Raw genomic sequence first — 27,941 nt, forward strand, 5'->3', positions numbered from 1 at the left:
TACCTAAAAATGCAACATAAATTCATGGCTAGTTATCTAAACTCATGAGAATTCTAATATAGATTGGCTTAGTTTTGTGGCCAATTTAAAAAAAATAACCCATGGGACTAATTGTTAATGTTAAGTGTTGGCCAAAGATCTATCCTGAAAAGTTGTATTTATAATTGATGAGGGAAGCAGAAGAGAGTGATAGATAACTACAAGAATAATTTTTCTTACTTCTCATTTCTAAAAACATGTTTTTAAAACTTAATTTAGACAAAATAGTTCCTTTGATTTATACCCATGTGGCCACCATTGTACCTGAAAAAGCTTAGCAATAACACTGATCTTGGTTTGAATTTTCAGGAGCTGAGCAATTTAAGGATCCTTGCTGACTTTTGGTTTCCTCAAAAGCAATGTGGATCCCCAATCCTTACTTGGCAGAAACGTCAAATGTGTGCACCTAATACACATTGACTATTATAGTTCTGGATGAACACTAGTGTTCTATTTCATTATGTATACACTTATGGCTGCCTCTAGATATGCATTAATTACAAAGAATAGTTTAGGTGCTCTGTAATCATTTTTTGAATAAGTGAGGGAAAGTGATTCTTATTTGATGTTGTGATTAGTAGCCTATGTCTTCAGAAGTGGTAAAACATTTGCTAAAGTTTTCTTGGTCATAAATGCTCATGTGAGACTTATGTTCCTATTTTTTTCTCAGTATTCTTTTCTTATTATCATGTTGTAGCTCCAGTTATTTTCTTCTCCTTTTAAAACCTATTATCATTGTGACTTTCAAATCTAGCCATTCATACTAACAAATTAATATATTTAATTTTGCTTTAGTTATTGTAACTCTAAGGGAAAATAAAAAAGAATGACTTAAATATAGCAATAGATTTTCTTAATCTGGCAAAGTTCCTTGGAGTTGATTGTACTTCTTGATGTAATATTTGTCTTTTTCTGTACAACCATTTTTAATTTAAAATACCTTTATTGAATTATATTTATTATACCAAAGCTGCAGATATTTAACATGTACAATTGTAAGAGATTGGATACCTACATACACATCTGTGAAACCATCATCGTAATTAAAGAAATATCCATCACCTCTAAAACGTTCTGTGTTTTTTTTTAAAATGAGACCACTTAACATGAATCTACTTTTTCAACAAACGTTAAAGTGTACGATGTCATAGGATAAATACTACAGTAGTTAACTCAAATGCGGGTTTCAAGTTTAATGACATAATGGAAACTATGCCCACTGAATAACCTCTTCCAATTTCCTTCTGCTCACAGTCCCTGGAAACCACCAATATATTCTCTGTGAATAAAGATATAAGCATGGGACCTAAAATGTTAAACTTTTAGAGTAAAGCATCAGGAAAAAAAGCTTCTTCATATATGCCTTGGCAGTTATTTCCTGATGTGACTCAGAAGCATAAATAATAGAAGCAGAGATTGACAAGTAGAACTACTTCAAAACTAAAAGCTTCTGCTCAGCAATGGAAACATTCAACACAATGAAAGACCACCTACGGGATAGGAGGAAATATTTGCAAACATCTACGTGGTAAGAGGATAATATCCAAAATATTTAAGAAACTTGTACAATTGGATAGCCAAAAATAAATATCCTGATTTTAAAAATGGGCAAATTACTTGAGTGGAAATTTTCACAGAGAATACACAGAAATGCCCAACAGGTATATAAGAAATGGTCATCCCACTAGTCATCAGAGAAATATCAGTCAGAATTGCTTTGCACTAGTAAGATGACTGTTATCCAAATATTGGCAGGGATGTGGAAAAATTTATATTGTTGGTGGGAACACAAAATAAATAATGTAACAGCTATGGAAAATAGTGTGAATATTTGTCAAAAGAATTGAAAATAGAATAGCTATGTGATTCAGCTAGCCCACTTCTGGGTAGATATCAAAAAAATTTTATGTTAGGATCTCAAAAAAATCTGTGCACTCACATTTCTTGCAAATTTATTCATAAAAGACAAGATATGAAAAAACTCAAATGCTAACCAGAAGATTATATTATATATATTAGTGGACAAAGAACAAAATGTAGTATATTTACTTTATGAAATATAATTCAGCCATAAAAAAGAAGGAACTCCTCTGTTTGTAATGACATGGATGAATCAGGAGGATGTTATGCTAAGGGAAATATGTGAGACACAAATTGCATACAAAAACATATTACAATGATAGTGCTACATAATCAGGTAGGGTTCAGCGCATGGATGAAAGGTTGGTTCAACATGAGGACATCAATAAATATAATTCATCACATTAGGGCACTTAAAGACAAGAATCACATGATTATCTCAATAGATGTAGAAACAGCATTTGATAATACTCAACAATCATTCATGTTTAAAACCCTAGAAAAACTAGGGATAGTAGGCACATACCTCAAAATTGTAAAAGCCATCTATGCTAACCCTAAGGCCAACATCATTCTAAATGGAGAAAAATTGAAAGCATTCCCTCTAAAAACTGGAAAAAGACAGGGATGCCCTCTTTCACCACTTATTCAACATAGTTCTAGAAACTCAAGCCAGAACAATTAGACAGAAGATAGAAAGGGATATGAATAGGAAAAGAAGAACTCAAACTGTTCCTATTTGCTGATGACATGATTCTATATTTGGAGGACCCAAAAAAACTGCATCAAAAAACTTCTAGAACTCATAAATGAATTCAGCAAAATAGGAGGATAAAATTAATACCCATAAATCAACTGTGCTCCTATACATCATTGATGAATCAACTAAAAAGGAAATTAGAAACATTATCCTGTTCACAATAGGTCTCAAAAAATTGGAAGAATTAATCTAACAAAAGAGGTTAAAAAACCCTCTATGATGAAAACTAGAGAACACTAAAGAAAGAAATTGAAGAAGGAAACACCTCCCGTGTTCTTGGAGGGACAGAATTAATATTGTCAAAATGGCCACACTACTGAAAGCACTATACAAATCTATTAATTGCAATTATGTTCTTCATAGAAATAGAAAAATGAATCATGAAATTCACTTGGAAAAATAAGAGGTCAAGAATAGCCAAAGCAATTCTCAGCAAGAAAAGTGAAGTAGGAGGCATCACAATATTAGACCTTAAATTATACTACAGAACTAACAAAAATGGCATGGTATTGGCACCTAAAGAGACAAGAAGACCAATGGTACAGAACAGAAGACACAGAGACAAAACCACATAAATACTTATACTAGACAAAGGTGCCATAAACATACATTGAAGAAAAGACAGACTCTCAGCAAATGGTGCTGGAAAAACTGGAAATCTATATGTAATAGAATGAAAGTTAACCCCTATCTCTCACCCCACACAAAACTCAACTCAAAGTGGGTCAAGGATTCAGGCAGTAGACCAGAGACCCTGTGCCTACTAGAATCAAATGTCAGCCCAAACCTCCACCATGTTGGCTGAGGAACAAGATTCCTCAACAAGACTTTTAAAGTGTGAGAAATAAAATCAAGAATTAATAAAGGGGATGGTATCAAACTACAGAGTTTCTTCACAGCAAGGTGCATTTCTATAGATTCTTTTCCCAAACAACCAAGAACATTAACAGAGAGCCTACATAATGGGAGAAAAATCTTTTCCACCTACACCCCAGAAATGGCGTTAATCTCCAGGATACAGAAAGAACTCAAAAAACATAACACTTCTGCCAACTGCCCCCCCTCCCCAAGAAAAAAAAACAACCAATCAATAAATGGGCAAAGGAATTGAATAAGCACTTAACAGAAGGGGAAATATGAAGGGTCAACAAATGATGAAAAAATGTTCAACATCTCTAGAAATTAGAGAAATGCAAATTAAAACTACACTGAGATTCCATTTTACTCCATCAGAATGGCAATTATCAAGAACACAACTGACAATAAATGTTGGCAAGGATGTGGGAGAAAAGGTACACTGATACATTGCTAGTGGGACTACGAATTGGCAATCGCTCTATAAAGCAGTATGGAGATTCCTCAGAAAACTTGGAATGAAACCACCATTTCACCCAGTTATCCCACTTTTCAGCATACACCCAAAGGACTTAAATTTAGCATACTATAGTGATGTGGCCACATCAATGTTTAGAGCATCTCAGTTCACAATAGCTAAGATATGAACCAACCTAGGTGTCCTTCAACAGATGAATGGATAAAGAAAATGTATATATACACAATGGAATATTACTTAGCCATAAAGAAGAATAAAATTATAGTATTTGCCAGCAAATGGATGTAACTGGAGACTATCATGATAAGTGAAATAAACCAATCCCAAAAAAACCAAAGGCCAAATATTCTCTCTCTATGTGGATGCTAACACACAATAAGGGAGAGTAACAGAAGTTCATTGGATTAGACAAAGGGGAATGAAGGGAAGGGAGGGGGAGGGGAATAGAAAAAGAGAGTAGAATGGATTAGACATAACTTTCCTATGTTCATATAACTCCATGTGTGTATGAGATTTCAAAATATATCCTACTGTAATATATAACTAAAAAGAATGAATAAAAAATTTAAAAAAAGAAACAGTGGAAGAAATCAGTAGGACAAAGAGCTGGTTGTTTGAAATGATTAATAAAATTTATAAATTTGTAATAACATGGATGTGGGAAAGAATAGACAAATTTTCAATATCAAGTATTAAATGGAATATTAATTATAACAGACCTTGAAGACATCAACAGTGTGATAATACCTGTGGGTATACAGATGGATATAGAAATGCCACGTGACAAACTTTGACATCTATGGATAAAAACTCGTAGTAAAACAGAAATAGAGCAGTGTAGGGGTTAAATTATGTCTCTCAGAGCATTTCTATAGATTCTTGTCCCACTCCTAGGAATAAGGGCTTGTTTTCATAAATGGTAATACTATGATGATTTACCTAAGACGAGGTCATAAGGGAGGAGGGCAAGATTATGTTTCAGTGTGACCAGCGTCCTTATAAGGAGGTCAGGGTTCAGTGGCACTTATGTCCTTATAAGGAGATGAGGGTGGGCTGCTGGTTCAGTGGAACTTATGTCCTTATAAGGAGAGCAGGGTGGGCTTCTCATTCACGCAGGCTTGTGTCCTTATAAAGAGAGCAGGGCAAGCCCCTAATTCACTGTGCCTTGTGTTCATTTATGATTACCTTATTTATTTAATTGATTTTTTTTTTACATAAAAATATTTGAATTTCCATCCCCTTCATTTTAGGTATGTCCTACAGGTATTTCTGTGCAGTTCCCCTGGGCTTCCCTTTAACAGGAGATGGAGAAAGGATTCTGGTGTGAACCTACGGAAGACAGCCTCCCTAACAGAAAATGCTCTCCTTGTGCATCTCTACCTCCGTCCCCCTCAGTCAAGGTGCCCCAATGTAGCACGTCTACGATGTGTGTAGGACTGTGTGGGGAAATCGTGATGAACTTTTCCTCCCTCTCACCCTACAGGTGTTAATACCATGCTCTACGGTGACTCAGGGAGCAGAGCATCTTGTTGTGGCATCACCATGTGAGTGAGGTGCTACTGTCCTCTTGACGCCAGTTACTTGAAGTTGGAAGAAAAAGGAATTGAATATCTTGAGTGGAGATCTGGTGCGTTCTTGCAAAGCACAAAGTTATTACAGATTTTTAGACTGAAAGTGAAAAGTATGTTGAAATTCCATACAAATTTTAATTTGTAAACAAGTAAATATCAGTCTCCATAACCCACTAAAGCAAAAAATGTCTGGAGTCCTTCCTTATTCCCATTCTGAAAACGGAAAAAGCTCTGGAGGCCCCCAAAACAGGTGACCACTGGGGGTTATGGCCAGGCATGACTGGGCAATGACTGGCTCTGATGTCACATGGAGCCATTGTGAGTAAGTCTCAAACAGAGGGTATATAAGAAAGTGGCTGCAGCTGGACTTTTGTCCATAAGTACAGGAAGCTCTTGGTGGTGACCTGTCGGACTCCCAGATAGTTAGTGCGTTTGGTGGTTGGTGGTTGGTGTTGTTTGTTGTTTTGTCTTGTTTTTATTTTTGATTTGCATTTGTTGTTTTGGTCTGTTATTTATTTATTTTTTTTTAGCTAGCCTCCTTCGTTGGTGTTCCGGCTTAGGATGGTCAGCCAGAGTAGAGAGATGAGTGTAGGGCTGCAGGGGCCCGGCTCCTGCAAAGAAGCAGTCTTCCAGGACCAGTATGAGGTCCTGAGGGACATTGGGTATGGCGGGTATGGCCAGGTAAAACTAGCCCGCCATCGCCTCACTGGGGCAGAGGTGGCAGTGAAAGTCGTGGAGAATATAGAGCAGAACCTCCAGGTCCTCTGTGAGCCAGATATGATGAGAACCCTGGAGCATCCCAACGTGATCCAGTTGTTCCAGGTTATTGAGACCTCCAGCAATATCTACATGGTGATGGAGCCCGCAGGTGGGGGACAGCTAGTTAGCCACGACCCAGAGGATGGCCTGCAGGAGGAAGAGGCCCGGCGGCTTTTCCGGCAGATGGTGTGTGCAGTGGGCTACTGCCATGCCCAGGGCATCGTGAACCGAGACCTGAAGCCAGACAACATCCTGTTGGATGCCGGAGGCAACATTAAGCTTATTGACTTCGGCCTCAGCACCAGGGTCACCTCTGGGCAGAACTGGAAGGACTTCTGGGGCAGTCTCTTTCATCTTGCTACCAGATGTGTCCTGAGGCAAGCGTTTGAGGGCCCCCCAGTGGACATCTGGAGACTGGGCGTCATTCTGTACTTTATGTTGACAGGGAGGTGTCCATTTGTGGGGCCCGCCACTCCGGCGATGCAGAGGCAGATTGTGCTGGAAACCTACTTTGGCACGCGCCATGTGTCTGTCGAAGCCCGGAGGCTCATCGACCAAATACTGACCCTGGATCCCAGGAAGCAGCCTACAGTCCAGCAAATCCTTCAGCACCCATGGCTGACACAGGGTGAGCAGTATTTACCCCTTCGTTGTAGTGAGGCACTCCCCAAACACCCCGACCCTGAAATAATGACCATCTTGATTGATATGGGTTATGATCCTTACAAGATCTGGGTGTCTCTAGCCAAGAGAAATTTCGATACAGCCATGGCTACCTACTTAATCCTGAAGCACCAGAAAAGTCAGGGGGCAGGCTGCATGTTCCAGGGGAAGCCTGGGCCTCCAAGGTTTAAGCCTCATCCACACCCTGTCCTCCCAAAGAGGAGTCACAGTGAGCCTGCCCTTCACACCTTCCCTTGTGAGCCGCAGCTGAGTATGGAGAATGGACAGACAGGGCAGAAGGGCCTCAGAAGGGCCAGCCAGCAGGCCATTCATCTCCCCTTCCTGCCTGCAAGCACCCCAACACCTGATACTGGGTCGCCCCATAACAACAGAAATCGTCGGAAGAGGGTAACTAGGAGGATTTCGGCCTGTGTCCGGCACCTGTGCTGTTGCCTGCCACGAGTCAGTAAGAAGGTGGTGCCAGTGTAAGAGGCAGAAATGGGCCAGATTCCTAAACAGTGTGGCTCCAAGGAAGGGAAGAGGTGAAAGAGCCAAGTCAAGTGGACAGCCAGAGCACCCTGTGCCTGAGGGTCCTGAAACCTGGGTGTGAGGTCAGTCATGTGGACTCTGAGCAGCTGCAGGAGCGAGATGTGCCAGCTACCTCAGGTCTCTCTGCACGGGCTCCAGCCGAGAGCACTTCTGTACCCACTGGCATCAGGAGTCTCCTCTGCCCCCACCTGCCCAAGACATCAGAGACTGTTCTCCCTGGGACACTCCCCTGCCCTGCTCCTCTGACCTTTCTCCCTTCTTCTGAGATGTTTCTTAATAAATTTGTTTCAAACGAACAATTTTTTAAAAATCTGTCATTAACATGAGTATTATGTTTAGCATAGCTATATCATGAAAGTTACTAATGGCTACTTTTCTTCATTAACTCAGTTTTTTTGGCTATTATGGTTTGGATATGAAAATTCTGCCCAAAGCTCCCATAGTAATGCATTAGGTGACATGATTAGACTGGAAGAGCTGTAACCTCATCAGAGGAATAATTCAGGTAATGCATTAATAATTGGAATGCATTATTGGGTATCTGTAGGCAGGTGGAGTATGGCTGGAGGAAGTGGTTCACTGGTATCTTGCCTTGGGGATTACATATTGTGGCCCTGGTGCTCTCTTTCTGTTACTCTGCCCCCCTCTCTTTCTCCCCCTCCTTCCCTCCCTGTGTTTCATCTGTCATAAGCTGAGTAGCTTTCTGTCACACCCCCCACTATGATGTTCTGCCTTACCTGGGGCCCAGAGTAATGGAGTCAACCAACCATGGACTTAGGCCTCTGAAACTGTGAGCTCAGAATAAACTTTTCTTCCTCTGTTGTTATTGTAGGGTATTTTGATTACAGTGATGAAAAGCTGACACTTTAACTTACATAGAATTTCAGAAAAATAAGTTTTAAAAAAATGTTCTTAGTTGGTAAGGAAAACTAAACCTAAGGAAATAAAGGGTACTAGCATATATATTTTTTTTTAGTAAATTTGTTAGTTTTTTGTCCCTATGACCGAAATACCTGATAGATTAGGGGAATAGATTAGGGGAAGAAAAGTTGATTTGGGATCACAGTTTCAGAAGTTTAGTCCCATGATGGGCCGAGTCCCTTGCTCTGGGCCCCAGGTGAGGCAGAACGTCATGGCAGACGGTAGGGCAGAGGAGTGCTGTTCATCTCATGGTGGCCAGAAAGCAGAGAGAGAGAGGGGAAGGGGCTACAAGGAAAATGAGTCCTTTCAGGGTATGCCTCCTGTGATCTGTCTTCTCCAATCTTACCCCACCTGCCTACAGTTACCCTCCAGTTAGTTCATTCAAACTAGGATGAACTGGTTTGGTTGGAGTTCTCATAATTCAATCATTTTATCTCTGAATATTTCTACCTTAACAAAGAAGCTTCTGGGGGACACCCTATATCCAAACCATAATAGTAAATTTCCTTGGCTGGGGATGAGGCTCAAGCGGTAGTGCGCTCGCCTGGCATGCACGCGGCTCTGGGTTCGATCCTCAGCACCACATACAAATAACATAAAGATGTTGTGTCCACTGAAAACCAAAAAATATTAAATTCTCTCTCTCTCTCTCTTAACCAGGAAGTTTACAATTTTTTTAAAGATAACCAGGAAGTTTACAATTTTTTTTAATCTAATTTAACCATCCCCCAAACCCTGTGGAATAGCCATTAACTGCTCAAAATGGCATTTAAGAAAACTTATGGGGAAAGCATTTTTTTTTTTTTTTTTTACCAAATTATAGATTCTGATGGACATTTTGGTGCTCAGTTTAAACTGCAGACTTTCCACACACAATACTTTTAAATTAAGTAATGATTATAATTATAATGTATTATTGTCTTACTTTGGGTTAGATTCAGTATGAATATTATCTCCTTTATTTCAAACAATTCAAGGAAATTGATCTGTTAATATTATAATCTCATATTCAAGAATGAAATAAAGATTGAAAACAGAAAGTAATTAAACCAGGTAATCAATGTTGTGTTTTAAGCACACAGAAAGAAGTATGGAAACTTAAGAGTGAAGAGACAGAGGAAGAAGAGCAGAGAGTAAGACTTTGCACAAAAATCAACCTGTACATTTTGAGTATCTAGAGATCTGAAATGATAGTTGCCAAATAGAAAGTCTGAAATTATATAGTAAGTTATCACAAATACAGCAATACATGTAGGCTTATATAATATCTGATAAAGCATGGGATTTGATTATGCTGCTTGTTTTTGAAGATTAAAATATATAATGGAAACCCTCTAATGATTTCAAATATTAAAAGGACACACATTAATGATGGGGAGTTCACAAAATAAGAAGAAAAAGAAAAAAATACCAATTGTTTAAAATAGTGTCATTGCAATTTAACGTTTAGAGACATCATGAGAGTATAAGCACTCACCTACCAAGTCCCGCACTCTCCAAAATCTAAAGCATGAATGAAGGATGTCCAGATAGAACAGATTAGAGCGAGACAGGACTTGGCTACTTCGAATAAGACCCAGTCTCCAAGCAGAAGCTAAGTAAATTCTGATGCTCTAGAGAGGCTGAAGGCGCCAGTTCTTTGTTTGCCATGTATTAAATGAAGTGATCAGTGTTTCATAGCATCTTGGAGCTTGATTTCTAGTGTGAAAAATTTAGAACAAATTAGAGGCAAGTCGTAGATGTTCTTTGTTTTCAAAGAACTTCCTATGAAGTTTTTCATGGATGGGTTTTCTTTATATTGCAATTATTTTGCTGTTAAAACCATCATCACAGATGACATACATACATATATATAACCCCAGGGTTATACGCAGAATATTAGCTTATTCCTATGTATTTTTGTAGGTTATGGGCCCTGAAGTTTGTAAGTCTTTGTCAAAAAACATTTAACAGTGGCTGAAATAGATTGAAAATTTATTCTGATTTACTTAAAAGTCACAGCTGGTAGGCAGGCCAGGGGATATAGGAGCTCTCCTCCATGAGTTGTCCAGGAAACATGATTCCATCATAATTTTAAGCGTGGTCTTTCTACCCATGGTCAGGGCTGGTGCATTTTCATTGTATCTACAGTGCAGCCAGTGATAAGAAGAAACAGCACGTAGAGCTGTTTCTTCATTGATAGCTTTTGTAACAAACCCTGCCACGCCCAACTTCTACTAAGCCAAAGTTAGTTCCATGGGTGTAACCAGATGCATGGTAAATTAGCCTGGGTACTTTCTAGCTAAACATCCCTGTGTCTGGCAACATCCAGAAAATTAGGAAATCTATTTCATACACAGTAGCCTCCAAAATTAAAATATTTGCAAATCAATTAGAAAAAAAAAGAGAAATGCACCAGACACAGGACAAACAGTTCTTAATTCGACTGGATGAAGTACTGAAAGGCACTACCCGATGCCTGAGAGTACTTGAGTCTTTTCAATATTCCAGCATCAAAAATTGATTTGGTTATACTACCTTTCTTTATGTTTGATTTAGTAAATACAGATATAAAAGAAGACCACTTTCTAGATAATCCTGAATAACTGACACACTCTTTGCCACATTCAAAGCACATTCTTAATATACTCGTCATTTTCCCTTTTGTCAAGGGATACATTGTATAAAAAACTCATGTGATGCCTTCCCACTACCAAACCTGAACAGTGCTATGCCATTTGCTCAAAGGTAGACATTTCTTAAATACCTTTAATTGAGACATTTCTACGTGAATCATTTATTTTACATTCTGTTGTAAGTACTAGAACATAGGTTTATAAAACAGGAGTCTGGAAGGATGACAAAAAGTTTGACATCTTGACTCCTTGTACCGAGGTTACAAGAAATTGGCCTATTTGATTTTCAAATACAGAATTCATGAAATTTAAAATGTCTCTGGACACTGGACTCTTTTTCTGTAAAAAGGTGTCGGATGTGTGGGAAGACGTGCCCCGTCTCACCAGTCAACATTATTTTAGACAGAGTGCTTGCCTCTCAATGGGTGACACATGTGCCAATTATCCAGAGAAATTCAATTCTGTTCCACTTGCTTCCAGTTCTTATTTATGGGCTTGACTACCTGACAGACCATTCCTAAATATGTAGCTAGTAGTCTAGAAATGTCATCCTCGCCTCTATGAGAGAAGCAATTGTGATAAACACTGCACCTGAATCTTCAGAAGTAGTCCAAGTGTAGGAAACACAAATGGGCTCAATATTTTTCTTTAAAAAAATTATACTTTGTGATCAAGATACTTTTGAAACATAAATGCTTACATGAGGATAGTAGCGATTGAAACTAGATTATGGTCCTAAAATTGTACTTTGTTTTCCTCTCTGAAAACACTCACATCCCATAGTAATAACTATTGCACTCAGAATAGATATTTCATCTTAGATGGTCCAACTGTAATCATCGGTCTGAACGGTGAGTTAGTAAGTATTATATTCACTTCTTAAGTGTTTATACTAAAGCCACTGAAAACTGCCAAGACAACCAATTGAAAAGATGAGCGGAATCCATCAAAATAGATGCCCGCTGGCCACACAGCAAATTTAGATTATTATACTTTCTTGATCTATTCTTATAGGTTTGACTGAATTGACTCCAAAATTGAGGTTCAGGTTTTAGTCTGTGACAATCTACATGAACAGTGTGGTTCTGAGAACTTCCCTGTCCTTTCTGAATCTCAAAAGCCCTGTAATAACTTTCTAATGATGGGCAAACTGGTCACTCTGGCCATTCTGCCATGTGTCAGTAAAGCACAGGTAATTTATCTCATTATAGGATCGGACTATCCCTTAAATTCTGTATTGTGTTGGTATAACACAGTTTTGATTTTTAAATGGTTAGAGAATATTACAACACATCATTTCAATGGGCTAACACTGAAGTAGTGAATTTGTGTTTTATTTTGCCAACACTTACATAACGCTTATGTAAGGTAAGTCTGCACCGTGCACAATTTGAAACACTTTGCAAAAATTAACTTTATTTAATAGTAACATAACCTAAATAGGTGGATGTTATTATTTTCTCTATTTTAAAGATGAGGAAAATTAGGCACAGAGGAATTAAGAAATTTACCCAAAGGTACATTTCTATTAACTGCTAAAACCACGATTCTAATCTAGAAAACATGACTCCAGTTTTTCTAAGAGGAGTTTAATAATGAATCATCAATAAAGGTGCTCTTAATTTGTTCTTAAATTCTAGTCTATGAATAGAAAGAATATTAAATACAATATTACCTATTAATTTTCTGAAAGTTAAAAGCAATCCATTTGGGTACACACATATATTTTTATTTTACTTATTTAGAAATTTTTCTACTTCTAAAAGTTAGACCCCCAAAGGTCAGATAAAATTCAAAGAACACAATCATGCAGATTAGAAGTTGTAAATTCCCTAAAAATAGACATCTACCTAGCTCTAAGAATTAAAACAGTTAAGAAGAAGAAGAAAAAAAGGAAGAAATGAATGAAAGGAAGAGTCAAGGACAAAGGCAAGGAGGTAACAGAATTTATATTCATTAAGTTCTTTGTACGTACATTCTGATTTAATCTTCAAAAAAACCTCACAGGAAGATATATCATTCCCAATTCACAAAATAGCAACAATAGCCTCAGAGAAATTGTATCATCCAGATTCACAGGATTAGGAAATGGCAAAGCCAGAGTCTGAGTTTTTGTGGCAAAGTCCAGAATTTTTCTGTCCCCCTCCAATGTATACCACAGACACAACACTTTATTTCCAGAGGTAAACTTCTCTGGAACTAGATTTGCCATGGAATTTATCTCATAAATCTTTGTAAAAGCTGTGAGGGATATCAAGGTGGACAATGCCTTCGGCTAGGCTTTTATAAAGACTACTGTGTCAATTGAAATGGATGATTCTGGTATTTAACCCCTATAAATGCAGTTACATTAAACTATTGACTTGGGATACACCTGCTAGAGGGTAAGTTGTAGGAAAATGGAACATCAGGGAAATATAAAGAACACAGTTCATGCAAAATGACCAAAGAAGCATTGGGGATAAGGTAGCATGGATCTAATTGTGAAAGGATGAGTAGCTACAGAAAAAAAAAAAAAAACAAAGAGGTAAAGGAATAATAGATTTGAAAAGCTTAAGAAAATGCCAGTCTGTTCTAAAAGTGCCAACAATTATTGCCTTCTTGGAACAAAGGCAATCAGTTACTTAGTATAAATGATCTGTAATTTTTACAATTTTCCCGAATGATGGGGGTCATAGTTTAAAGAAGAGAAAACAAACTCAGAAGTATTGTAAGGAAACGTTAAGAGGGAAGTAAGTAATTATTAGAACATGAAAATACATTAGCAACTGATAGAGATCATCAGATTATATAAAGGAGGAGCTAACAAGGGAAGATGATTCTGATAACTAACGTTTATGCTTGTTCCTGTATCCTTATTATTGTAGGTAAGATTTCTTATTTAAAGCTTCATGAACCTTTGAGGGAACTGTTATCATCATCACCAATGGCACATGTTTTAAAATAACTGCGTTTCACAGAAATTAAGTTGCTCAATGTCAGAAAGATATTAGCATGAATCTCTTAACATTGTATGAATTTTAATGCTGATTTGTTTATATGTATTTTCTGGTGAAATAATATATACATTTCATCATTGTCCCAAAGTAGTTCATGATGTTAAAAAAATCAGGTGTTGGTTCAGGGAGGACATTGGTACAGAAGACATGATAGACAGGCCGAGGTGGAGTCCATAGAGGGAAGCTGTGGAGCAAGTTAGCTACCCATAGCAGGAGTAGATTGTCATGTCAAGAGTACTGAGCAAGCATGTAATGCATGAAAGATGCAGAAAGGGGGGTCTTCTCACTATTGGATTAAGGAATTACAAATAGGAAAGAGCAAAAGAAAGAATGAATCCTATGGTGTTGGAATAGAATTGGTGGCATATGATTTTCATTGTGTAGATATATGAAATTTTGTGTGTGTGTGTCAGAGAGAGAGAAAGTACGAGTGTAATTACTGCTTACCCCAGGAGAAATGAACATACCCCTGGCAAAGAAAGGCTAAGAAAAATTGTCTAAAATCCCTCAGCCATTGTTTAGTAAAACTGGGATTGAACCCAGGCAGTTGAACTCCGTGTATTCTACTTCTTAATCACTGTTATGGTTTAGATATTGGGTGCTCCCCAAAAGCTCATGTGTGGTACAAAGCAAGAAGGCTTAGAAGTGAGATGATTGGGTTATGACAGCCTTAACCCAATCAGTGCATTAATCCCCTTAACTTGATGGTAACTGTGGGTAGGTTGAAGCTGGAGGAAGTGGATCCCTGGGAGCATGCCTTTGAGATTTCTATTTCATCTTTCTTGAGTGGAGTGCTCTCTCTCTCTCTCTCTCCTTCCTGATCATCATATCCTGAGACACTTTCCTCTGCACACTCTTCTACCATGATGTTCTGCCACCCCTTGAACCCAGGGGTAATGCAGTCAGCCATCTATGAACTGAGACCTCTGAAACTGTGGGCCATGAATAAACTTTTCTTCCTCTAGTTGTTGAACCTCAGGTTTTTATTATTATTATTATTAAAGTAGTGAAAAAGCTGACTAAAATAATCCCAGTGCCATGGAATTTAAAACCTGTCATCAGCGTCTAGTATGTCAGACATAATGTTTACCTATTTTAAACAAATGCTTTTTTTTCTGAAGCCTCCAAAAGAACCATTGCATTATATTGTTAAATTTTGTAATTCTTTGGAGGATTGCCCCAAAACTATCACAAAAATTTTCTGTAAGAATCCTTATCCCCAATATTTTTCAAAAATGCAAAAATTATTTTTTGATAAATTAAACTAATTGAAATAAGTTTTTGCCCACCTAAGTCTCGTGTTAAAAATTAAGAAATTGCTACATTTACAGAAAACATAAAAATCTAGGCAGTGTGATTACTGCTTTATGTAAAGCAATCTCAATTAATTGCTACAACAATATTCTGAATGCAGGTCTGTTAGGATTTTTTTATTTATGAAGAATCTCAGGGAGCCATTACAAAAATCGCTCCAACAATTTAAATGTAGGGGACTTTTTTATTTTGCTACTGAATACAGTGGACTCATAAGCATTGATCACAGAATTACAGATACGTAATATGGTGACTCGATTTTCCTGGATAGCCATGAAGAAGAGATTAAGCTGATATAGATCTCTGTTTTTCAAAAACAAAGCCTTTTGTGAGAAGTGACTGCATGACCCTCTATGTAGTCAACTTCACCCTGTACAGTGGGAATTTTGTGATGTTATAGAGAACTGCTTTAGGGAACTTAAGGATAGTTAGACATGAAAGTACTCATCACCTTTTGCTATCAGGCTTACCTTTTCTTTCTAGACATTGTGTGGCACTGTCTAAAAAAAGAGGTATTTTTATCATACAGAGATTGGCCCAGAGTTAATGTGCTTCATACATCTATCACTGACATAGGGACTAGTCAATTGGCAGAAACCTTAGTGAGCTAAAAACAAGGCTTAGAAAGGCTTTCAAGAGATCCAGTAGCACTGCACTTGCTGAGAAAGGTGTGGAAGAATAAGCCCCAAATGACTCAACTTAAATCCCTATAGAGATTTGAACCAACTGCAGTTAGAAATACAAAGTACGAGCAGTGGAAAACAGCACAGATGAAAGGCAAATGGTAGCATAAAGCAAACAGAGTCGAAATTGACATAAAAATATGTCACTCAATTGCCTGTGAAGGGAAAAATAGAGAGGCTAGAATTTGATAAAAATAGGGCATTTAATAGGATACATTACCCTGAATAGACATGAGTACAGGGCAACCAGTTGAGACTAGTTTTATACATATTTATCTTATTTATATGAGTAGATATTTTCCATGTTATGGGAGTTTTGATGAGATTGTGTAACTACAACAGTTGAAAGGATATCTGTGGGTATAAAGTGAGAAAATGTTATCAAACCTGTTATCAAAACAAGGTACAATCGATATTAAAAGGGTAATAGTTTGGAATGGATTAGCATTTGGAAAAATGTTATTAAAACACTTTGCAATCCTCATGGATGATTATAAAGGTTTTTTTTAAAATGAAAGACTTTATTTTTAAATTGAGTTTGCATTTTAATTGACACATAACTTTTGTACATTTTTACATTTTACGGGAGTTTTGATGATTGCACGTGCAATCTAAAAAAATTGATTGGTAGAATTTGAGAATAGAATGGTGGTTACCAGAGACTGGAGGGAGGAGGAGAGAGGATGGTGAGAGGACAAGAGGTTGATTCATGGCAAACTTGTGAGGAAAGTAGAGATTTCCCTTGTTCACCCCACTATCCATTTTTAATATCCCCCATCAGAAAGGGCCACTTATTATAATTTATGATTTTCAATTTTTCACTAGTATCTGTTCTAATTTTTATTATTTCTTCTAGTCTACTTACTTTGAATTTAATCTACTATTATATTATATGGTTAGATTCTGGATTTATAGTTTCTTCTGAGGATAGGCCTTTTTAAGAAGGAAAGCATGCTCTCACAAGGGGATTTTTCTAAGATATTTATGCTGAGAATACAACTGAAGTAAACCTCAAAAATACACCCCTATATAACAGCCCCCCCGCCGGAGTTTCCAACCCTCATACTTGTCTGTAGTGAGCATCTAGAAGTTTGTCTATTACAATAGAATCTTACCTGTCCCAGCACTGGTTCCTGGGGTGGCATGTGTTTGTCAGGCTCTGTTCTGGAAGGCACAACTCCCTGTACTTACCTGTCCATCTCTCCAATCTTGAGGACAGGGGCTTTTCCCGTGTCCCTATCTCTATTATGGAACTAAGAGGACTTGTTGCTTTATCACTCTGTTCAGCTTTCTTGCTTGTTGTTAAGAGGGAGTGGCAATATGCAAGCTCTTTACATATGGAATCAGAAACTGTAAGTCTGATTGTATAATTTTTCTACCTTCTTTTCTTCTTAAGGGTTTTTTAAACCAATTTTTACTAGGCACAGGACTGTGACATGACTTTTTATCCTGACCATACCATGCCAAAAATTATTTCTTCTTACTTCTTTTACTTCCTCTGGAAAGAGCTTAAGCTTTTAAATCAACCAGATCTGATAGAAACCCATGTTCTTAAAGTCAGCATACTATAATGATACATGTAATGTTTACAGCAGTGTAATTCACAATAGCCTGGTTATGGAACTGGCCTGGGTGACCATCAGCAGGTGAATGGATAAATAAAATGTGGCATATATACACACTGGTGTTTTATTCAGACATAAAGAAGAATGAAATTATTTCATTTGCTGGTAAATGGATGGATTTGGAGAACATCATGATAGGTAAATTAAGCTAGATTTAGAAAGTCAAGGGTCAAATGTTTTCTTTCATATGTAGAAACTAGATAGAGAGATAAAAAAGGAATTTAGAAGAGGGGGGATTTCATGAGAACAGAAGGTAGGCCAGTAGAGTGGAGGAAGAATATTCATGTGGGCAGCATGGGGAAGTACTAGGGGACAAATTTACCAATTATGTTATGTCCTTATAAAATTATACCACAGTGAATCCCATATATATATGTATATATATACACATATATATATGGGATTATATATAATAGTTATATTATATATAATAATTTTTATATCATGCACAAATTAAAATATAATAACAATGGAAGGAAGATCAGAAGATTAGAGCAAGCAGATCAGGAGAAGGAGGTGGGAAGGTAAAGGAAAGTTATCGGGGAATGAGTTTGATCAAATTATGTCATGCACATGTGCAAATATAGCACAATGAATCCCACTACTATGTATAATTATAATGTACCAATAAAACAGAAAAAAGAGAAACCCACATTCTGTTTATTCTTATGATTTGAACAGGTACGATAGTGTCTCTGGACTTTTTTCTCTGAAAGATAAAATAAAAATGTCCACCTTTTCAATTTTATTTTGTAGTTAATTGGAACACAGATCAAAAGCTTGGCATAATATCTAGCATATATCAGTGTCAATGAGCACTAGATAACAATAATTAAAAATTAACTCATCATTTTACTGATCTTATGTTAGAAGTGACATAAACAGTTTGTTCAAATCTACACAGAACTGTTCAAGATTAATTTCAATAGGCGTTTGGAATTAAAAATGAAAATGTTAATCCAATGAAGTCATTTATATAATTCTAGGAATATTAGTAGAAAGGTTTTAATGTTCTGGACAAAACTTAAGTCACATTGTATAGACTTCAAATACTTTTACTATAGATGAATTATATAAAACACATGAACTTTAGATTTCTGGTAGATATAGTGGTAAGTCTGATTCTAACTGGGGTTCTCTTTCTTTCTCCCTCAGAAATGAGTGTCAAAGAATCCATCGAATATATTTTAAAATTAGGTGTGTAGTATTTTAAATTCTTGCCTGTGGAAACTCTAGTTAAGTAAACTCTCTTCATCTATTCATATCTTTGAAAACATAAACCTGTAAAGCAGAACTATATAGCATGTTCTCCATTGAAGTGTTAAAGATGCTTTTACCCTGAATCAGCCACATTAATATACATTTCAATAACAGAGCTAAAACATAACAGGGTAAAATTTCCAGGAGAATGAAAAAATGTTCGATTAATAGAATATTGGGATTTATCGAAGAAAAGAAACTAGAGAGTCATCAAGAGCCTATGTGTAAGTAATCCATTGTGAATGGATACATGTTAACTAAAGGGAAATGTACAACAATCTTCTTGCTCCTGTTTCCTTCTTTCCTCCTCTTCCCTCTTTCCTTCTTTACTGATGTCATTGATGATGTCTATTTTTTAAAGGTATCACACTGTTTATAGGCAGTGTAATTTAGCAGTGGTAACAGAAGCTATTGTTCACCTAACATCCAACCTATGCAGGATGACCTGGATCAGAGCCTGGACCTCATATTCATATTTCTTTCCTTTTAAAATTTGTGCTGTTTTTAACTATGTACAACATAGTTTTGAAAAATGCATAAAAATACAAAATAATAGAATTTTGAAAAGTACATAACAATAATAAATCTAGTTGCAATGGGGAATAACTATGTTGTGATTCTTAAAAGAAGGGTCCAGGAGTAGATAAACTGAATAGACCTTTGGATTATAATCTGACTTCATCTCTTTTAGAATACACCATAGTGAATCTCACCATTGTGTACATCTGTAAGAGTGGGTTCCTAATTATAATAAGATATATTCCATGCTTGTATAATTATATCAAAATAAATTCTACTATCACGTATAACTAAAAAGGGAACCAATTAAATTAAAAAAGGGTAAACAATAAGATAGATTAGCTTCTTAAAACAAAAAAAGAGAGAGAATTCCTTTTGGGGAAGTCAGGAGGTACATAAAAAGAAGCTGAGAAACACAAAGAGTAGAATAATTGGGACTTCAGACAGCCTAGAATATAGACTAAATGCCAGAATACCATAAGGACTATGGTGTCTATCTAAGCTCCAGCAGTCTGGTCTTAAGTCTATTCAAATCAGATTTATGTGAGGCAGAAATGAGAGTCATCAGCTGATCCACCAACAGGATATAAAGAAAAAAGGAGTAATTTTGTCAAGGTAAGCCAGGTGAAGATATGGATTTGAGCCCAGCATGCCAAGGCAGTTGTCTCAAGATTAACATAAAGTACATATGATGGCAACAGAGACTCATCAGATCATCTCACGAGTCACAGAATCTGTCTCTGTATCACAGTGTCTGTCTGCCAGTGCAGGGCTCTCCCTTCTCCCTCCCCCTAGAAATTCCACTGGGGTATCCTCCTTTGGACTCTCTTTACTCCATCTCTTCTTGCTTGGCCTGTGTTCTAGTTCTGGTGGAATAAGTCCTCAGTGAATTTTAAAGAAAAAGTGCACTGGAGATAAAATTTTTAACACTGTGCACACCTGAAAGTATCATCTGACTACTGCCTATTTTTGGGGTGTGGAATTTTGTTCATAATTCTAAGCTTTGTTATCCTTTTGATTTTGATGCTGCAAGAGAAGTCATTCTGATTCTTGACATTTTACAGAAGTTCTGTGTGGTATTATTTTTTCTTTTTCTTCATCAACTTGTAGACTCTCCCTTCAACGTTTCAGAAAACTTACAATATATAGATCTATTTTCATTCATCTGGAGACTCAAATTATTTCTCTGATGAACTTCTCCCCTGATTTTTCTTCTTCTGTCTTTCTCCAATTCCCTGGACTATTTTAATTCTCTTTATTCCCACCTCTTTGTCTTTTTTTGCTTTTCTTTAGGAGAGATTTCCTGAACCTTATCTTCTTACCTATCAGAATTTTAAATTCTACAACAATCTTAAAATACAAAAGCTTTTCTCCTACTATTTTTTACTATAATGTTTCTTTATATCACCCCATCCTGTACCATGGATAAAGGGCCATCTCTTATCTCACTGGTAATATTAACAGTAATGCTCCTTCTCTAGAAGAAAATGTCTTTTTCCTCTAAGATCAATTATGTCTTTTCGCTTACTTGTTTTATTTTAGGCTCCTGTAAAATTTACATAATATATGCTTTCTTAAGATGTTTGATCATATTTTGTTGTCTTCTCATGTTTGAGTGAAGAGACCTGATGGGAAGTCATGGATATGTATGTTGTGGGGTGTTTCTAATATAACCTTCCTATACAGTATTCTGATTAGGCTTGTGGAGTGGGGCAGAACAATCAATATTTATATATGTTTTTATTTATATTTATATATTTAGGTATTTAATCTTGATCTGGCTCTATTTCCCAAGACAGAGTTTTTAATTCCTGCCCAGATGATTTTACATCCCCAATTCTGACAACCTAATGGTCCTATTAGGTTTATTTATTTATTGTCCAATAATACTCAATGGTTCAGCATTAAATATTCAATACACATATGGTCACCTATGAATCTCCTGTGTTTCTCTCCAGTACTGATGTCTGCATGCCTAAGAGCCCCTTGCCCAGAGCATTCTTTGTGCCTTCTATATCAACCTCAGACCCCTTTAACTTGTATCCTGTTCTCTCTCTTGGAAGGGCCAAGCTCTTGCTAGTTGCTTTTCTTGCTGCCTCTCCTTGGCTCTTACTGGTTCTGTGAACCTGAGGTTTGGCTGTGCTCTTGGTCAGGAGCTCCTTCATTCTCACAGTTGTGACCCTCCTGGAGCCAGCTGCTCAGCCAGTACCTCCCTTCATTTCCATGCCTCCTCCTTTCAGTGTGTATGAACATCCCAGCAGGTGCTGTCCATGCCTGGGACCAAGAGTATCTCCACAGATGAAGCTCAACACAGTCCCTTCCTCTGACAACGAGGTCATTCTGTTAATACTACTCTGAAGCATCAGCCTGCAGATTCAAGGTGGTGTGGGAATAGCCTCTGAAATGATTCCCCAGTGGTAAGTGGGAAGCAACATATTGAACATCCCTCCCTTTTCCAGGGATTTCAAGCAAGAGGGATAAAAAGACAGCAGGCATGTCAGCAGGAAATGGAAAGATATAGATATAAATGAATTTTACAAACACTATCAGAATTTACCATGTATCTGTCATGATTTTAAGTGCTATACTTTGAATTGCTTTACCATTTACTTTTGATAACCATTTTATGATAGAAAAATTAGGTGGTGTTATTGTTAATATCATTGGATAATAATGGGGATATTAAAGAGGAAAATAGTCTCAGAATACTTTGGCGGAGGCTCTAAGTCTAATAAGTAATGGGGCTGGGATTAGATCCCCGTTCAAAGGCCTATGCTGTGCTGCCTCCAGTTTTAACTGTGCTTGATCTTAATTCTTTCTATAATACACCTTCTTCCTCTTTTTGCTGGGACTTACCTACTTCACATTAGGTCTTGTCATCCAAGCTTAGTACTTGATGTCTTAATTAAGAATGAATATAGCAAGAAATCCCTTTTGGTCTTTTGACAACATCAGATTTTTACAACTACTGTCTTACTAAAGATATCCAGAAAATTAGCTATGAAACCAATAGCCAATAATCTTTTTTTTTTTTTTTTAATTAAGGCTTGTCTTTTCTCAGATCAAACCTTGGGAAAGGAGGACTTTTAGGGAAATGCAATGCAACAGTTACATATATGCATTTTTTTGCTCTTATTATGTTAGAGAGTAAAATTTACTGAGAATGGTGTAGCATCAGATGTACCAGAAGGGGACAGGTATTTGAGATATGGAGTGTGATTAAGTTTTAAACATACGCCAAGGCGAGGGTGGATTGATATAATTCTTTTACAGCTTTAAGAGGTAACCTTTGAGGAGACCTGGATGTCTGAGAAATGGAGCAGGAAGTTTCTAGTGGGGATGAGAGGTGGGGAGAAAGAGACAGCAGGGGAGTCTGTCTGGCACATTCATGATGTTTAACAATGAAAGGGAAGATAAACTCACACTTTAAAAAGCAGGTGCTGAACATTGGCTTGTATAAATTAAAATGTGTTCTCACAAAGATTTTTTTTTTTTAATTTGAGAAACACAATTACAGAGAAAAATAAATCTGGTTGTAAATGCTCAGCAGCTGCAAACCTGATTGTTCTACTTGGGTAGTTCTCTAATTATTTCTTTCAAGTTTTCTTTGCATCCTCTTCCCTTCATACACTTGTGTATTTAAAAGGGGCACGTTGATAGAACTAGCCACGTTGGAACTAGAAGGAGGGAAAGGTCAAAAATTGCTATTGGCTTTATGTTGGAATGTTTGCCTAGATTTCCCATGCCACTTAATGAAGCACCAATTTAGAAGGCTAATGAGAACATTTATGATTTGTGCTTGACATTACTATGCTAAACTTGACTGTTTAATTGTCAAATTAATTTTATGGTTATAACCATAGTATTGCACCATGTTTATGTTGTAAACATTTGGGGACTTTTAAATATAAAAATGCTTAATATCTCTAAACTGTTCCAGTGTGTAAGTAGCTATCAAATTTAAAAGGTCTAAAAAACATGCCAATAGCTATAAAATAAATATATACCCTTGATGTAGTGCTACAGTTTGTACAGCACATTTGACTTTCTAATATCATTTGTCCTTGGATCTTAGAAGTGCTTTACATATTTGATGCACCTGAAAACTCACTATTGTTTCAATAACAGCTGGCTTGAACATGAGGTGATAACAGTAGCATTTCATGATAATTATGGTGAGGCTAGCCTTCATAAAAGGTTGTTATCTCCAGTTTGAAAACCCCCGAAGATTTATTAATGGTCAGAATTTATTGTCCTATTATTAAGAAAAACACACTCGTACACACAGAATCCAGCCAAATAGTAAAATCCTACTTCACTGATCATTCAGTGGACAAGTGTATAGAAATATGTCAAGAAAATAATGAAGTCCAATAACTTTTTTTATAAAAAAATCCTTGATAAAGAAGAAGGAGTCATTTTTTTAAAGATCTAAATTTTATCTATCACCTTTCTGTTACTTGTTGTTAGAAAGCCAGTGCTTCCAAGTACTGTTCAGCTGTCCTAGGCAGGGATATAAAGAAGCATGGAAGCAAGTGTAGTGCTCTCAGTGTACCTATGTCCTTGAAAGCCATATGTGTTTTGTGGTGGGGACGCCAAGACCAAAAAGAGACCCAGGAGCTGGCAATGACGTAGGCTGACTTGCTGCCTGAGATGGAGACCAACAACATTTCTCTGGAAACCCTGTCTGAACCCAGCCCTGTTTTTCTTTGGTCAGGAAATCTCTTTCCCAGGGTCAAACAACAAGTTTGTGACAGAGATGAGCTTTTCGGGCTGCTATTATTGACATTTGAAGTTTAGTTCTTTTACGTTCTATACTTATGCCATCCAATATGACAGCCCCAGGCCACATGCAGCAATTTGAATTTGAATGAAATTAAATTTTAAATTAAATTTTTAGTTCCATGGTGATACTATTTATGCTATAAGAACTGGATAACCACAGTTTAATTGATGACTACTCTATTAAACAGTGCTGTTATAGAACACTTCCATCATTTCAGAAGTTACCTTTGAGCAGGACTTCGCCACACACTAACATAACATACACATTTCTAATTTAATTCTGTAGCCCTATTTACAGAAACCTTTGAAAAATGAAGTTCTAGTGTCATATAAGGTCTATTATGGGTCCATATAAATCTCATAAAACCTAAAAAAAAATGCTAAGGAAAAAAGGATTTGAAAAAGTAAGCAAAATTAGCATTGCTAGAATAAAGCTTGGAGTTGTGCTGAAGGGATTCTCTCTGAAATTGAATTTTCAGAAATCTGAAGCCACAAAGGAGAAAATAAATTTATTTTTATTGCTTAAATGTACTTGTTTATCCACGTGGATAAACTTGAGTTATGCAAGATGAGAAAGTCCTAGAGATCTGCTTAAACATGGTGCCTACAGTTAACAATACAATATTGTTCAAGTTAAAATGTGTTAAGCAGCTAGGTTTCAAATTAAATATTAACAGACAAACACACACATGCATACACACACACACACAGAGACTACAAAGGAATATAAGCAAGTTTTTTGAGGTGAGGGATATATTTAGTACCTTACTTATGGTGATGGTATCATGGTGTATGTACATGTCCAAACACATCAAAATGTACAAATCAAATATGTGCAATATTTGTGTAGATCAATTATATCACAGTGAAGCATACATATTTTTCATTCATTAAAAAATCCCTTTCTAAAAGTTTCTAAGCTGGCACAATGTTTCATTACATTGGACAATTTTTAACAAGTCAAAATTAAATAATTTTTTTTCAAAAGTCCGAAGATTTCAAAAATCTAAGGATTTATAATGTTTAGCTTCTGTATTTGTCTGAGGTGATAGTAAGGACTCAAAAGTAAAATTGCTTATACAAGAGAAGTAGAAAAGAAAGCCTTATTTATTTATTTATTTAACCTATTTAAGGACCAGACGATAATAAAAACAGTAAATAGTACCTTTGGGGCTTAAATAAGTTAGTGATCCTTCCTAAGATCTAAACTATCAATAAATGGTTAGTTTAAAACTAGCAAAACCTAGCTCACAAAATGCAATTTATAGTAATTATCTCAGTCCTTCCCTGTAGGCTTTTCCAGATGATTTGTAATAAAGTATGACTAAATACGGTTTAAACACATAGTGTCTGTAATAAGTCTTTTACATTATACTGCATTATAATCATAAACAAGTTTCTTTTAAATATTATAGAGTTTTTAAATAGCATAAATAGTATCTGAGATATTGTTAAATGTAGTTTTATTCAATGAAGAAATGGAAATGAAATGTATTTTATAATAAAGGCCTAATTTTACAGGAGAAACAAAAGTCAGAAAAGTACTTTTTTTTTTTTTTTTTGAAAGTGGGTAAATTCTAGAGAGGGAAGAATAATATTATTATAAATATGATTGGGCATTTTTTTCTCTGATTATCCAACACATTAGTTATCATCATCACACAGCATCCTATGAGAGACAGAGGATGTCCTTTGGGAAAATGAGTTATTAGCCAAAATATCAACTGGACATTTATAGTATCAGGAATCAATTATCATTGTCAATGGTCAGAGTGAGAGGTTGTACAAGGATCTTTAACAATGGTCTTGGTCCTTGGTCCAGTGATAATCACCTCCAGCACCAGGACACTGACAATCAACAGACTTAGCCTACACATCTTTATGAATCTTAAACGTCTATGCCTTAGGCAAGCATGAACAACACAGCTAATGCCCAGAGCTTGAGCTGAATAGGTGGTGATTCAGAAAAAATAGTAGACTTATAGTAGCTAAGGGGTTAGACTGTGGAATATCCTTAGAACTCTTGAGATTATTTGTGGTGGATTTAAAAATTAAATCATGAATTATTTCAATAAACACAAACAGAAAAATGAACTCATATTTGTTTTCCATGAACTAAATGTTGGTGTCCCTCCAAAATTCTTGTGTTGAAATCTTAATCCTCAATGTAATTGTGTTTGGAGGTGTTGCCTTTGGGAAGTAATTAGAATGAAATTAGGTCAAGAGAATGGAGCACCCATGATAGAGTATGTGATTTCATTGGGATACAAAGGGACCAGAGCCTTTTTTTCCCTCTGTTATTGAATACAAACACACACACACACACACGTATACAATACTGCAAGCAAATCCAAAGAGTGCCCTCACCAGACCCTATATCTGCAAGTGCCTTGATCTTGTACTTCCCTGGTCCTAGAACTGTGAAAAATAAATTTTAAGCCCCCAGTTTGTTGTAGCATGATATAGCAGCCCAATCTAGTAGAGTAGCCATCATTCATCTTCAATAATTATCAATTCATGACTAAGCTTGTTTCATTTTTCTCATCTGCACTCTTCCATCTACCCATGAATTATTCCTAAACAAATTGTACAGCATTTCAAGGAAATAAGTTTCTCTCTATGGTGAATTGAGACAGATGAAGATGGTCATGTTGTCATGACCATTGTTATACCTTAAGGACATTAGGAGTTGTGCAGGAAAACAATAAAATGTGTTAAGTGGTTTAACAGAGGTAAGGACAGGAAATGTGGGAACAGATAATGTATATATAGCTGGCAGGAGGGTAAGGAAGAGCCCAAGGACATGCCATCTAAACTGAATTGTAGAGGATAAATAGGAATTAGCCAACAGGAAAATGGAAGAAATGGCACTCCAGAAAATACTGTTATTAAGGATTCAAAAATTTACAGAATTCTTATTTTTTTGCACATTTAAACTTATATATTGTGTCGGATTTTCATTACTATGACTAAATACCTGACAAGAATAACTTAGAGGATGAAAGATTTATTTTAACTCGTGGTTTCAGTTCATGATCAGCTGGCTCCAGTGCATTGAGCCTGAGGTGAGTCAGGCTCATGGCGGAAGCAGATGGCAGAGGAAATCTGTTTGGCACATGGTAGTCAAGAAGCAGAAAGAGAGGCAAGTGAAGAGAAAGGGACCAGGGATAAGATATACTCACCAAGGACCCACCACCAGGAACCTACTTCCTTCAACCATGACCAGTCCGCCTACAGTCTCCATCTCTTCCCCGTAGTCCAAGTAATTCATTCATCAAATATATTAATCCACTGATGAGGTGAGAGCCCCCATGACCCAATCAATGTCCACCTCTGGACATTACTGCACTGGGGACAATGTCTTAAGCACAGGAGCGTATGGGAGGGCATTCCAGAGCCAAACCATAACATACATTAAAGTTGCAAATATGGGACCTGATCCTGCAAGGAACAGTACTGCCCATGTGTAGAGCACATGTGGAAATGGATTCAAAAGAATACAGTGCATTCAAGATAATGCTAGCTTTTCAGTATTCTTAGTAGGGTATCTATGGTGGAGATGGCAGTATTTATAGCTATAGCAGTAGTCCAGGAGGACAGTAGTTAATTTGATGTTTGAGCCACCTATGACAAAAAAATGTAGTGTAATATTTTGTATGCCTCGGGATTTAAAACACAATATGTAT

General features: G+C 36.7%; 1 protein-coding gene across 1 annotated transcript; it reads left to right on the plus strand.

The window, feature by feature from the left end:
- The first annotated feature begins 6,124 nt into the window (after positions 1-6,124).
- LOC124081292 (sperm motility kinase 2B-like) lies at positions 6,125-7,474 on the plus strand. Its single transcript, XM_046427503.1, has one exon. It carries the CDS (start codon positions 6,125-6,127, stop codon positions 7,472-7,474), a length of 1,350 nt encoding a protein of 449 aa, XP_046283459.1.
- The last annotated feature ends 20,467 nt before the right edge of the window (positions 7,475-27,941 follow it).

This window comes from Marmota monax, unplaced genomic scaffold, assembly GCF_021218885.2.
Source record: "Marmota monax isolate L192 unplaced genomic scaffold, Marmota_monax_Labrador192_F-V1.1 WCK01_AAM20220418_F8-fsc00301, whole genome shotgun sequence".
In the NCBI taxonomy this organism is placed as follows: domain Eukaryota; kingdom Metazoa; phylum Chordata; class Mammalia; order Rodentia; family Sciuridae; genus Marmota; species Marmota monax.